Source organism: Bombus terrestris, chromosome 12 (assembly GCF_910591885.1).
Source record: "Bombus terrestris chromosome 12, iyBomTerr1.2, whole genome shotgun sequence".
NCBI classification, from domain to species: domain Eukaryota; kingdom Metazoa; phylum Arthropoda; class Insecta; order Hymenoptera; family Apidae; genus Bombus; species Bombus terrestris.
This window is the reverse complement of record NC_063280.1, coordinates 344,584-359,050: the sequence shown is the minus strand read 5'-3', so window position 1 is coordinate 359,050 and position 14,467 is coordinate 344,584. Positions and strand designations below refer to the sequence as shown.

Below are 14,467 nucleotides of genomic sequence, written 5' to 3'. Positions count from 1 at the left end.
ATGAATTAATATTCCACAGATGTTTCCGAGTGATTTCGAACAACTGGGGCGATAACACCGCATCCTCCTAGTATTTCTATACGGTCTAATTAATATTCCAAGAAATGCACATACGCTGTGTTCTATCGATCGCTCTTTTCCTATGAATTATTGGAAACACCGCTCATTCATTCCATTAAAACCAAATTATTATCGGAGATTTTTGTCTGACTAAATCGTTCGAAAACTTGCAACGGATGGAATTTAATGCCCATCGCTAACCGGATGAAGCCCAAGGAAGGAGGGAAGGGGAGATCGTGTACAGGTCTCGACATCGAAGGTGGAGTTGAAGAGTGGGGAAGAGGCCACTTCCGGTCACGTGACAACACTGGACCAGCCAGCCTGCCACTTTGCTCTCTTCTTATTTTCGACTCGTCAGACCCTCTTTTTCTCACTCTCTCTCTCTCTCCCTTTCAACCTTCCCTTGTGTAGCTCCTCATCGGCGTCATCTTCTTGTTCTTCTTTTTCTTCGTTTTGATTAACTCAAACTGTCACGAATCGGTCAGGAACAAGCGAAACAGATGGTGGAGAACGTATTTTCACGTCTTATTCTCGTCGCCATGGAATTTTCAATTTGCACGATGATGTTCACTCTTCGTTCATAGTATGTGCATCTTCGACTCCTATATCGCGATAAAGATTGCAGGAATTAATTATCAATCGAAGGGACTGCTGCAGTAAGGAGATATCTCCACTTTCCAGTAATTAGAGCGAATCGATAAAACCGACTTCAAGACCAATTAAAATCGAATCGCTAGACTGACGATATTTATGCAAATTCATACTTTTATGAATATAATCAGACAGATCGAACTTCGATAGAAGATTGTTTTATATACGAAAAATCGTAGAGCGTGATGTGTTTTTGAGATCCAATATTTTACATTTTTGAATATCCTGTGAATGCGTAAAAATCGATAAGACACGTTCTTAAACGTACTATACATTCATAGCGAACTAATATCCGTAGTGCTGAACATTCGCACTTTTCAACCCGCTATCTTTAACACTTTTTTCAATCGATAGACTTTAAATATCGAAGCTTCGGCTATCAGTGAAGTCTGTTAAAATCCAGAAGTATTTTAGTTTTTACAAAAAGCATGTATAAAGAATGAAAAAAAAAGATAAGGACGAAATTTGCGCGAGAAAAAAAGAAAATAAAAAAGTATTTGCTTACTAACTTTATTAACAATTGCCGGTATAAACCTGAATCTACTAACAATTAGATAACAACATGTGCGTCAACGCATTCCTATGGACGTAACGAATTCGCATCAACCGGAAGTAATGGAATTTTTCGTTCTTTTCTATTCTCCTGTTTCTCTCTCTCTCTTTTCTTTTTTTCTTTGTGCCGTTTTATTAACCATTGCGATATATTATTTATCAAAGTTAGAAAGATTGTTCAGTTTGAGGCGAATTTGTATCGATCCATGGAGGGGGGGGGGCGAGGGGATTAATACACCGAATTGGTACATTTCTTCGTTTTTTACACCACATTGTTCTTTTTTAATATTGTACGTCCGTGTACGTAAGACATATATCGTAGTTACGTCGATGTTAAACGCTTTGTGATTACAATGTCCCAAAGAATCAGGTTTCGCAAGGGGACTACACGGTAACGATACTGATGCGACGAGAGCTTATTCACCGTAGAAGAAACTGATCGAACCTGAATACGCTGATACATCTATTTATTTTTCTTGTTTATCGCAATCTGTTTTTCTTTCTAACGATTTTGGACAGATTTCCTGATTTCGCGGCAGGCTATATCCTTGTCTTTTTCTCGATCGTTTTCTATCAAACAACCTAGACATACACGTTACGAATTTTATTTCTCTTTGTCCTTATTTCGTCGATCTATTATTTTATCCGAAATAACGAGAAGATGATCGCTGCGGATGAGTATTCTTCTTCGAATTTTTGCAAGGATTTCCATTGTAAATGTATTTCGAAAGCCGTCGCTGTTTATAAGTACTACGCGGCAAACGTCGAAAGAAAGACTAAAGATTGATAATACGGAAGAGAAAATGTTAAGCAAGAGAGACAGGGAGGAATCGATCAGATGTCTCGACTCGTGTGATAACCTCTGCGCACCCGACAAATGATATTGCAAAGAACGATAGACGAATCTCTAAATTAATCGGAGAATCGAAATAATCGGAAACAATTTTGGCTGTCCTCAAACTACTGCTTTCAATATGTTAAACAGAAATGCATAAATATATATGTATATATATATATATACATGTATATATACATGTTTGTGTATATATATAATTCATATGTATATATATATGCATATATGTGTATATATATATATATATAATATTTACAAGACATATACAGAGCATATATAGTTAATATTAATAAAAACATACATTTTTCCTTTTCGCTTCGCGGGACACGCGCGCGCACACACATGCAACCATACATATTATACATACAAGCGCGCGCATAGGTATGCACAAAACGCATCATTGGGATCGTTGCGACGTACTTCTTGATTAACACTTTTACCTTTTTGCTCTAGGGCTCGATGTTCCCGTGAGTCGATCTCGACCATTTGAATTGTATTTCAACGAATATGCCCGTGTCTGGTTCACCTTTTCTTCAGCATTTTTTAACCAGACGCTTCGTTCCTCGTGTATATAAAGTACCGTTCGGAATATCAAATAAAAATTATTATTCGTCGTTAAAAGGTTGAATAGAAAAAAGGAAGTTTTCAAACATTGGACGAATGCTTGCGAGAACCCGACGGTTTCCAATGGTCTCGTTGTATCTTTTTTATTTGTACCAAATATGCTCGCAACATCAAATCAGTGTACGTCGAAGGTTTCGCGAGTCGTGAAAGGCTATACGATCAACGCACCCAAAGTTTCCAATTACGGCCGATCCGCGGGACGTTCTCCCTGTACCATGCGGTTCTCCTATTCCCTTGACTTGGAAGGGCGAACCTACGAAAGGGGATTGATTTCGGGATATTGCGATTCGTTGGATGTTCGATTGTTTCCCGCCACGTTCACTCCGCGACAGGTTCTATCGCGGACGACTCTCGGAAGTCAACGCAGCGGCAAACGTATGAACGCGTGGTTTCTTCCCGTTTCTCGCTGCCTCTTCGCGACGAACGAAGCCGAACGAGCAATCGGAAGAAAAACCGCTTCGCCGAGTAATCGCTCTTCCCGTGACGCGTTTTCCAACCTTTCGACCCCCCTCTCGTACTTTACCAACTTCCAAGGAATTACTTTTCGTTGCAGACTTTGTACGCGTTAACGGTATGCGCGTCTTCGATCGTTTGTTCATCTTTCCCAAAATATGCCAAAAATGCAAGGACTACTCGTATATTTCGTTCGATGCGTTTCAAACATGGATAAAACGGCGATGTCGGTGGTATCTGTTGGAAAAACGGTTTAGACAGTCTCGACAATAAAAGAAACGAACGTGATCGTGGTCGTGAGGATGACGGTGTCCCGTAGAACGTCGACATACCTCAACGATCAAGCCGCTCGAGCAAGAATGGAAAGTTAACACACCTTTGTTCGGTGAATTCCGTCCGCGTGGGAAGCGCCGTTACCGTGCAATTAAACGCCGCTCCAGGCTGCAGCGGCGGCTCGGCTCTCCACAACACCAGAGTCTCGAAGGCGTTAATTATTTCAAAATCTTGGTCAGAGAAGTAGAGTCGAACCAACGAGGAAAGCGATTATCCGCGTATATACGTTAAATCGGCGTTCGTAGTAACGAAAGAAGAAGAAAAAGAAGGATCCCGAGTCGCGAATCCACTCTCGTGTTATAGAAGAGCGGAGCAACACCGGCAAAACGGCCTGTCAACTACACCACCGCACGACGCGTGTATCGCTTTGTACCTCGTACTTTAATGAAACGATATTTAATTAAACTCGCACGACTAGATAATACTGGAAAAAAGGAAGAGAATTAACGAAATGGAAAACGACGCCCCACAACGTAACGTATACAAATACGTATACGTACGTAAGAGATTTCAGGCGTGTTGTGCTCTTTCCTCCCCCTTCCCTCATTCGTCCTGTCCTGTGCCGTACTTCTCTTCTCCTCACGCTTATGCCCCCACGCAATTGTCCTTTTCCCATCTGCCCGCATTCTCGTCGTCCCCATGAAGCACACCCATACACGCATACATACATAGACATACACACACGTACAGCAACACTTACATACAGATACACATATAGATGCAACCGTTCATTCTTACAGACTTACATAGCGCTCTCGCTCTCACGCAGCCCGAACGCGTGCATTATCTCGATCTCGTGTCATACCGCTCTCTAACGCTCGACAGGGCCGCTCGATACAACAGTGTTAACGAGTATAAAACCGTATACATCGTGTACCGAGCGGAGGAAAACGCTCGGAAACGCGGACAATGCTTCTTTTCAGAGCTTTCTTTCTCCGTCTCTTCCTCTTCTCCCCCTCACCCTTTTTCTTCCCCTCCATATCTTTACTCCTTCCTTTTTCGATTCTTATATACGTATTTTACCGCGAGATGTAAGCGACTGGAACACGGTTTCAGAAAATAATCGAGTCCAGTCGGGCAGGACGCCTTCCGAATTCTTTCGCCGCCTGCTGATCAAACATCTCTCGCCGCCTCTCTCCGTGTCGTGCTCCTACTGTGAAACTTTATGTATTACTTGGCGATGCAGCCACGAATAAATTAACCGTAGAAAAGTTTCTTCTTTATACAAATGTAATATACAATATACATATCTATAACCTAAGCGTAGACGCGTGTACACCCGTTTCGAGCAAAGTAACAGCAGGAACGCGTGTACACGCGCGTACACGTGCTCGCGTTCAATATACTTTAGTGGTTCGTCTATTTACTTTCACGCTTTCTCTCTCGTACGCTCCCTTACTGTTACCACGCATTCGCTTGGTCACGCTCGCATTTGCTCCCTGTGTGTGCGCGTACTATTTATATATTCTATCATGTATAGACCTACCTATACGTAAGTGGTATGTCTCTGCGTTTATACGCACGCTCGCGTAGTACATTGTCAATCTTTCTCGCCCTTTCTCCGCCGCCTTTCTACCCTTCGCCCATCTTCCATCCTACTTCTCCTCCTTCACCTCCTTACTTTCCTACCACTACTATACGATACTCGCATTCTTCCATTCGTACACGTTCTTGCTCTTTCAAACTCTCTCGCTCGCTTCGCACTTTCGCGCGCGCATGGAAGAATAATAAATAAAACACTCGCGACGTCAGACGTACAAATTCGTCAGAATCTTCGATATCGTTTCTCGACTTAAATGCAACTCTTGTACTTAATGCAATTTTTCATTTTGCTCCCTCTCGATAATCCTGTGCATAGAAGAGCCTTGGCATCTCTGCTCGCGAGAGGCCGCCATATACCACGTGTATTACCGGTGTCGGAATATCCGAATAACTATTAGAGTTCCGGTGTAACCGGGTCAAGCAACCTTTTCTCCGGATCCCTCGAGTCCCCGATGTCGTTGGCGATCGGATGATGCCTATTCCCGGCGTTCCCGATCGTGTTTGGGTTGCATCTGCATCCCTGAGCGGCATGCCGGGCATAACATATTTCGCACAAAGCGACGCAGCCTTTGAACGGCCAGTAGCACAATAAACAAGGCATGACGAGGGTAAGGGCACCGAGACAAGCCCACCTGGAGACCCTCCTGTTCCCCGTGCACGAGCATGGTTCGTCGGCGCAGCTCCCGGCAGCCTCCCCGTCGATTCCACTGCCGCCGTTCCCGTCCACGCAATGATAAAACAGTCCTTTCACGCAGCACAAGCAAGAAGCGTAATCGAGGATCGTGTCGGCGGAGCAGAAGCATTTGTTGTCGCACAACCATTTGCTCGGCAATGGCGGTGGTTCCCGACAAGACTCGCAGCGACATCGACCGCAGAAATTGCACATTATCGACAAACCGGCCGGATCGTAAGTTCTAGAGGCGAGGCTGTTGGCCGGTTCCTTGGTAAACGACACCGGCTGCTTGGTCACGGCGTTCAGTGTCGCGGTGTTCGCGGTGATCGAGCCCGCGGATGCGGTCGCGTTCGTCCCGCTCGCGATCAATCCGCGAAACGCTTGAGTCCTACTCGCGTGCAACCGATGCGTCGCCGCGACAGACGCGTCCGTTACACCCTTCTGACGATGCCTTCGGTCGATCTTCGGGCAATCAGTACCGACCCCGCGTTTGTTTTCATCGTCGATGACGCGTCGCTCCTGGTTCGAATGTTTGAACGGCGCCTCGACGTACTCGTTGATTGCCCTCTCTCCATCCGGTCGAGGCACGGTGAGGCTCACCTCGCTTATGGGACTCCTCGGTGGCGTGTCGTTCGACAACAGTCCCCGGGCGTTCGTCTCGTTCGAAATGTCGACGTTCCTCGGTCTGCTCCGGAAGGTGCTCGAGAGCGGACTGAGCGGAGCGGTGACCAATACTCTCGGATTCGACGAGGCTGCGGGAGGCGCGGTAGTAGTCGAAGCGGCCGCGACGTGCACGCTAGGCAATCTCGGTGGCGGAAACGGTCGGTTGTGATCGTGCACGCGACCACCGGTGACGCCCTGTTGTTGAACGAAGCGCGCGTCTCCGTCGTCGGAATTGGTATTGGCGCTGTTGTCGGCGCTGATGACTGTGCTGGCGGTGTCGAGACCGTTGGTTGCGGCATTCGCGTTCGTCTGCGAAGAAGGCGGCCGCGAAAGCGGCGCGATCGCATTGTTCTGCGACATCGGCCGACCTCTCAGTTCAAGATGCTCGGCTTGGCAACGCGCCGCTGCGTCCACGCAACGCTTCCGGTGCTCCTCCTTCTTCTTCGCCTCCAACTCTTCTTCCTCCTGCCAGTGATTCGTGAAATGGATACCGTTACCGATTTCTGCACCCCTTTCTGCTCCTCTTCCGCCACTTCCACTTCCTCCTTCTCCTTCTCCTCCGCCTGCGCCACCCGGCCTAACTCGACTCGACGACGAGAGGGTCCTTCTCGGCGATCCTGTTCCCGGTCTGTTTGCTGTTTCTGGCGAGGATGGTGATGTGGAACGACGAACCGATAAAGCCGACGACGCTGCCCGCTCGCTAGCCCATTGTTCGATGGCTCTCGGTGATCCTGGACTCGATGTATGCTGCTGATTCTGATGGTGCTGTTGCTGCTGCTGATAATGAGTTGATTGACTCGGGGTAGTAAGTATCGCCTCGTTGATCCGCACTGCCCAGCCCGCGCGAGGTGGTGACACTCTCGACAAGGGCGTTCCATTAGCGAGGATGAGGCTCGGTAATGCTCCGCGTCCGCTTCCTCTCGCCCTTGCGACACGCGCTTCATCCCCACCTGAAACGATACCACATCCGTTACTCTCTTCTCCTCTCTTTCTCTCTCGTAGTTTCAATAAATCGCAATACATCGTTATCTTGTCGAAACAGAGAATTAAAAAGCAACCAACACGCGATCATCCGTTTTGCCAGACCTGTATCGTATTTTACCTATTCTATATGCCTAGTAAGAAGTATCCGCACGGAGAATCCTGAAAGAATGGGAGAAAGAATTTGAATGAACAAAGCCGAAAGCGATATTCGGATTACACCTCGATAGATACGAAGAATGCTGTGTACGCGCCACTACCTACGTAGCTTCGAGGTAGGTTTGGTCTCCGCACGTGGGCGAGTGCGGCGCGAGTGGGCGCGAGTGGCCTGTGTGTGCAGCACTGGGGTTCTTGATTCAGTGGTCACCGGCCCACTCGAAGCGCCTACAGTTGTGGAAGAATCGAGCATTTCGTTCAACCAAGACCGATCGTGCCCTCCACGCAACTGCTCCGTGTGACAGACTTACAACCAGGGCTAGCCAATGAATTATTTCTACCAAGACTTTTTGGAGAAACTCAACGTTGGAAAATTATAGACTCTGTTATTCGTCTACCCTTCCGAGGGAGAATGTATAATATATTCGTCGTGATAGACTCGAAGAACAGACGGAATATATAATTGGAAAACAGGGAAGAATCCACGCAGACCAGATGACATTAAATCTGGCTGGTAATCCGTTCAACGCGCCACGACCCACTCTCGCGAAGCCTACGGAACTGGAAGAAACGACATTTGCCCGCACGAGACCAATCTCGCGTCCTACACGCATCCGCCGTGTAGAAATGCATTGGTATCTCTCGCAACGACGACTATTAACTTCCCTTGCTCTACTATTCGGTTTTTCTCTGTTTAGGAAACTAAATACGTCGATACAGTTAATAGTAAATCGACGAATATAAGAATCGACAGGATTTGAGTGCATGATTAAGCTATAGCTGCAGCGAATGCGCGTTCCAATGAATTATCGCTCTGACGAATGATACGTCCGAAGAAAGATGTGACTACTCTCATAAAAATGTACATTTCTTCTGCACAACGGAACTATGACTCAATAAATGAGATAAAACTTAAAAGTGAAGAAAGCAATGACAGCGTTTCGATTCACGTTAGAATCTCCTATTATCTGCGTCATTTTCTTGTAGTAAATGGAATTCTCCGTCGAAGTAAGAAATTTGTTTTTTGAAAATTGAACGTTAATCGCGCAGATACTCGTGTATCAAAATTGAAAAATTAACAAAAACGGACTTGTCGATTTAACTTCTGAGAGGCTTAGATCGTTCTGACATATCTGTCACAACGTCAGTTCACGAGAAAACGCATCAACCGTAACCATAGCCCTACAAACAAGCGGTTCCAACATGTTTGAACGTAAGCAGATAGGTACGCACGGACGTGATCTTCAACGACACGGCGATGTTCTCGAAAAAACCTTCGAGCACAGGGCCATTCAGGCAGGATGCACTCGGAGGAATGCGTGGAGCCTATCGCCGGCCGACTGCCATAGGTCAGAGCTTTTAGTCGCTCTATACGACCGAGTACAGATAAGAGAAACGTTTTGTGAGCTTGTGCATAGCCGGTATAAACGAGCAACTGTCTTTCCTTCTCTCTATCTTTATTTCTCTTACCTCCTCTTTCTAAATCAACCAACAAAAACGAATACGTTTCTTCGTTTTCCTCGCAGTAGATATTAACGCTGTCAATAGATAGAAACTGATCCATCCGCTAATGGGTTTCTGGAAGTCGAACTTCCACTACCGTAAAACGATAACGCGAGGCGAATTTTCATTGAAAAGCAGACAGCTGCGAAGTGAAAGGTAGGCTCGTCCACGCGAGGAATTTCGTTTTGGCACGAGAGATATTCGTGCGACGCGTACGTCAACCAGTGAATAACGTGTACGCTTTCCAAGTAACGATAAGGTAAGTCACGAATCAATTATGAATCACACTGGTGGCATTACGGAACGGGAGAGCTTCGGGGAAGATTGCCAATCACGTAATTGTGACACGATGATTGTTCCGTCAATATCCACGCGCAATCGCCGCGATTAGGATAATGACGATGATACGTCGAATATTTAGCCAACTATCTCACGTCCTTCGTGCTGCGTTCGATATTTCATGTCTGGTTGTTCTGTCGCGTGCACAACGATAATTATAATTGGAGTTATTTGTAAATAGAATGCCACAAACGGTGAGATAATTCGGAAATGAAGATACGAATAATCCTTGTAATGTTTTACGATTTGTAATGTTACGTGTCAAAATAGTTAGTACGGGAAAAAGAAAATAAGTTTTGTTAAACAATGATACATTGTGGATTGTTGAACTACGTGGAAATTGGCTATTGTTTTAAAATTTCCTTAACACTAGTATTACGATGCTTGAACGAGCGCCTAAGTATATTGTGTGTGAATAATTATAATTTTAAATTATAATATCGATTATAAAATCATATAAATTATATATGTGATATGTGCAATTACCTTTCCCATTGTAGAGAAATTCAATGCTTATTCCTTTTTTTTTAAAGAAATTCCTATATGTTTATCGTAATAACACAAACAAAAAATCTCACTTTCTGTAACTGTAGAATTAAACGGTACAATTTAATTTTTGCGAAACGTTTGTATCTTTGACAGGATGTTAGAAATAAAATTCGTGTAACTGTCATTCGTAAAGAAACGCAATTTTTAAACGACGTTCCGGTCCAGATATGTTTCAATAACGCGCCGGAAATGTCCGCGATAAGATCGGGCATGCTTCCTCGCCACGTACGTATTTCCGTTCAATAAAATTATCTGGTGCTGCGGTCAGCGCGATGTCGCGTATGCGTACCTATTAAATGGCAAGCTTTTCCAACGACCCTGCGCTAAGAAATAATTCTAAATATATATATCCAACTTTCATAACTCGTAAATCGTAGATGAAATATATAAACGTTTGCTTTATACAAAAAACATTTCCTTCGTTTATCGCTGCAACTGCCAAACCTGTTAAAATAACGGCATTACAATTCTTTGATCACGCAATTACTAAATACTATATATGCGCGTCTCAGATAAAATAAGTTATTACACCTAACTGTTTCTATCATACCATTTGAACCGAACTGAGATTTATATATAAAACATTTAACGTTTCACACGAGGTCACAGGAGAGGAAAAATCGCACGTACAATTTTTTAGTTCAACTTAAGATTAACGATAGAAAAATATGGTATAGTATATGTGAAAAATATCTAAAAAAAAAAAATTGTGTATTATTAATACCGGTATTAGCCCTCGTAACCGTAACCATTTTCTTCTACATCCTGGCAATCGTTTAAAAAATCGACTAAGAATGGAAAATGGAGATGCGTGGAAATGAAGAAATTGGCCTTGTCGACTTACTGAAAATTCATGGGACTAGCGAAAATCCAGAAAAGAACGTGGGCTCGCCCACGCCGGGGCAGATGGAATCCTTCGGAGGCGTGTCTGATCACGGCGACGCACGCGCAGCGATAGGACACGACACCAACGGAACAGCGATTCCGTTCGAACGGATCTAGGAACGTCCTCGAATTCCACCGGACGACGTCAGCTTGTCACCCTCTCATCGGTCACGTCGTACTGCTCCCATTTGCCGCTTGTTTAATATCTGCACCACGAGCCTCCCTGTCGACGGCGTTTAGCGCCGAGAACGGGGCACATGTCACAAGCGTCAACGAATTTGAACGAATACTTAGAAAGCTCCCTATTCGATCTTATTTAATATTTCCGTCAAACGCCTTTCACTCAACGACGACGACGACGACGACGACGATATACTTTTGCACGGAAAAGATCAAGTTTCACCTGTACTGTTCCCAACTTTTTCTCGAATTTCATGGATGAAAAGGAACATTTAAATCAGCGTAGATATCTGCGATTATATCGTTTATGGTCCGGCGTTTGTCTCGGCAAAAGCGCGATAGAAGCAGCTTACGAAAGTGTTCGTTCGTGACACGAGACTAGGATATGAATGGATGACGGTTGACACGGAGGCGAGAAAGAAACGGTGAAACGTCATAACACGAAACAAACACGACAACTGCTGGCGGACGACTGACAATGAGCTTGCCGTGAGTAAGTCGAGCTGACTAGCTGGCGGTGAAGGGGAAGGGGGAGCGCGTTAGCGATTGGGCGCAGTGTAAGAGGTCCGCGCGGAGGGGCGACAGGCGAGTCAGCCGAACGACGGATGAGAAAGAGAGAGAGCAGAGTGGGAACGATGACAGAGCAGTGAGCAGGGTACGAGCAGTAGAACGAGAGGCAGTAGAACGAAATGGATGGAGAAGAGGGAAAGCAGGAAAGGAGAAGGAAGGAAGCCATGAATGGCGACAGCCAGGCGAGGGGATCAGAGGGGACAAAAGTGGAGAGAAACGGTGTGTTCGAAAGAGCGAGATAGAGCAGAGGTGGTTGGCAGAGTGTGTGAGAGAGAGAAACGGAGGCCGGTCGAGCCCCGTGCACGGTATGCCATCTGGCGATATCGTGGCCAACGACTCGTTCGCAACACGAAGCTTTTTATGAATGGGCGGAAGCTATCATTGAAGCTTTAGATTGAATGAAAACATTACCTATGTCGTCACCGTGTATACCACCGACAGCGTCGGCGCGGCGACAGTGACGGTCGTCGGTCGCCACGCTGGAGGTGGCAAATGCTTGCGCGGTGATTTTTTTTTTCGTCCCTGTCAAACGTGCTCTTTACACGTTATACACGCCTCCTTCCACGCTGTGGGAAATTTTTTTGTCCGATCACCACACCGGGGGTTCGATATGCCGTTCCGCGTGTTATCGATCGAATTTAAAGCGTACCTCTCTCGGACGTTTACTCGACACCAAAGAGTCTCCGGTCACACCGGATAAAGGATTCTAGCCGCGTCACTTTACACGTTCACCGTCATCCTGCACCGTTTTTTTCCTTCTCACTTCTTTTACCTTTTTTTCTCCTCGCGCATTTCCAATTGACTTTTGCGCGTTTCACACGGCAGAGGCAGCAAATTTCATTCGATCGTAACTGTTACCGAGGAATAGATAGTAAATAGAAAGAACGAACGAGTACCGTTACCGTTCAAATAACGATACCATTCTCGAACCGGAAAAACGTCTAAAGCTTATTAAATAACCAGACTGCATCTTTCGAGGAGTTTCTTTAATCACCTGACCATGTACCTACCGATCCTATTTCGATCTTTCGCCCAACATTTACGGTATCGGTCCCATTGTCTCTAACATTGTTCTCATTAATATTAATCATTTGTGGCGATAAATGGTCACGAACGTTCCGCTAGAATCAGCCTGAAAGTCACTATTGGTATTTACGTCGATCGTAAGACAGTCGATAAGAGCGTCTATTTAAAATAATACCGTTAATGGTACTTTTCATAGAAAAACGTATCGTGAACCACTTCGTCCCATAATGAAATCGGTTATTTGTGGAAGTTGAACGGTTTACTGTAACCACAGCCGAACGACAAATAATTATAACTCGATCATAGAGAACGCATGAAAAACCAGAAAACAAATCGCTTGCCTGGTAATTTTTAACTCGTCCTATCTAATCCTAGAATCAAAATCCAGTTTAAAAAAAGAAAAAAAAGCCATTATCCTATCCATTTAAATAACCATGAATCAGGCGTCAGAGGTTGAAAGATCATCGACGATACTCATCGAATGAGTATCATGGCTGAATGAATTCCCAGCGTACTATACTATCGATAAATCGCTCTTACATGTTGACGCTATAGCGTTGATTCAGCTATGCGCGTAAGAGTAGACTCTGGTACAAGGAAGAATCCTTTCGTTTCATTTGGTTCGATTGTATCAGAGGCTCGTTTACAGCGAGTAGTCGTTCGATCACGTTGATATGCGAAACAGAGAGAAGAAGTTGAAGGAGTAAGTCGACCGACCAACCAACCGAGCGAGTCGAACATGAACAGATGAGAGAGGCCGCACATAGAAAACGGAAGAAGAGAAAGAGATAGGCCGTCTCGTTCTGACGCGTTACATGCTTCTATATTTATCCTACTCATTAATTCTATCCTCGTCGTGCACCGTTCATTCATTCGAACATCTGTCTCGCTCTATCTCACCGTGCCGCGCCAACCGTCGTTGTCGCGTCTCTCTCTCTTTCTGCCGCGTACGCACGTTCATTCATCTCCTCTCTGTCCTTCCCGCTGCCCGTGTACTTTCCACTCGTTGTTTCTCGTCTCTTTCCATTCTATTAGCCACTCTCGTCCTCTCCTTCTCATACGCAATCGACTTGCCCCTTTCCCTTTTCCGTCCTTGTCTGGCCATCCTCCTTCTAGTTCTGGTTCGTTCACTCAGTCGCGCAACTAGTCACGTCGCTCCCACTCACTCGTGCTTCCCCACCAACGACACACATCCGCACGACAGATACCAATAGCGTAACTACGAATCCGCCTGGTTACGCGCATCGCGCGTAAATTGGAAATCTTATTCGAATTTATTTTATTTCATTTATCGCTTTTCGGGCACTTGAAATTTCATGCGGAGTTTTCTTTCTTTTATAATCAGACTCAAAGTATGAATATATTCTTCCACGATGAGAAAACCGAAGTAGAAATGATTGTTTTGTTATAGCCAAGTATCTAAGGTACGATTATATTAGCTTAGCAAAAGTTTCTAGAATACACCTTAAGAGACGCAAATTTTTTCTTTAAATTTGATTAAGTTACGTGATTTCATAATCTCGGTACGGCGCTGAGAGACTGAAAAGGATTTTCAAATGCGGATAGACATAAAGGAAGGGAAATGATTCGGGAACGACACGTTCGCGCTATCTTTCAACAAATTACAGCGAGTATTATCTATCGGCAACGTAGATTTGCCGATCGTGTGTCAATGTATATCCTAGTTGCGTAACAACGTATTTCCGGGTCGCGGTCCTTGCAGTGCCGCACGAAAACTAAATAGCGCAGATAAAGATATCGTGTTCGAAGTGTAATGTTTCTTTGGTGTATCTCGAGTGTCGACTCGACAACGATACGACTCTAAACTACACGCGATATTGCGAGCTTATCGTTCACCGAAGCACGCTGACGAT

General features: G+C 45.0%; 1 protein-coding gene across 1 annotated transcript in view; it reads right to left on the bottom strand.

Annotated features, from left to right (window-relative positions):
* Positions 1–1,205: 1,205 nt before the first annotated feature.
* LOC100647937 overlaps positions 1,206–14,467 on the bottom strand; it is a gene marked incomplete at its 5' end in the record, with an annotated part of 31,157 nt that continues 17,895 nt past the window's right edge. The window contains one exon of the mRNA XM_012314457.3: positions 1,206–7,354. Within this exon, the coding sequence (XP_012169847.3) occupies positions 5,463–7,354 (1,892 nt within the window). The remainder of the gene's footprint in view (positions 7,355–14,467) is intronic.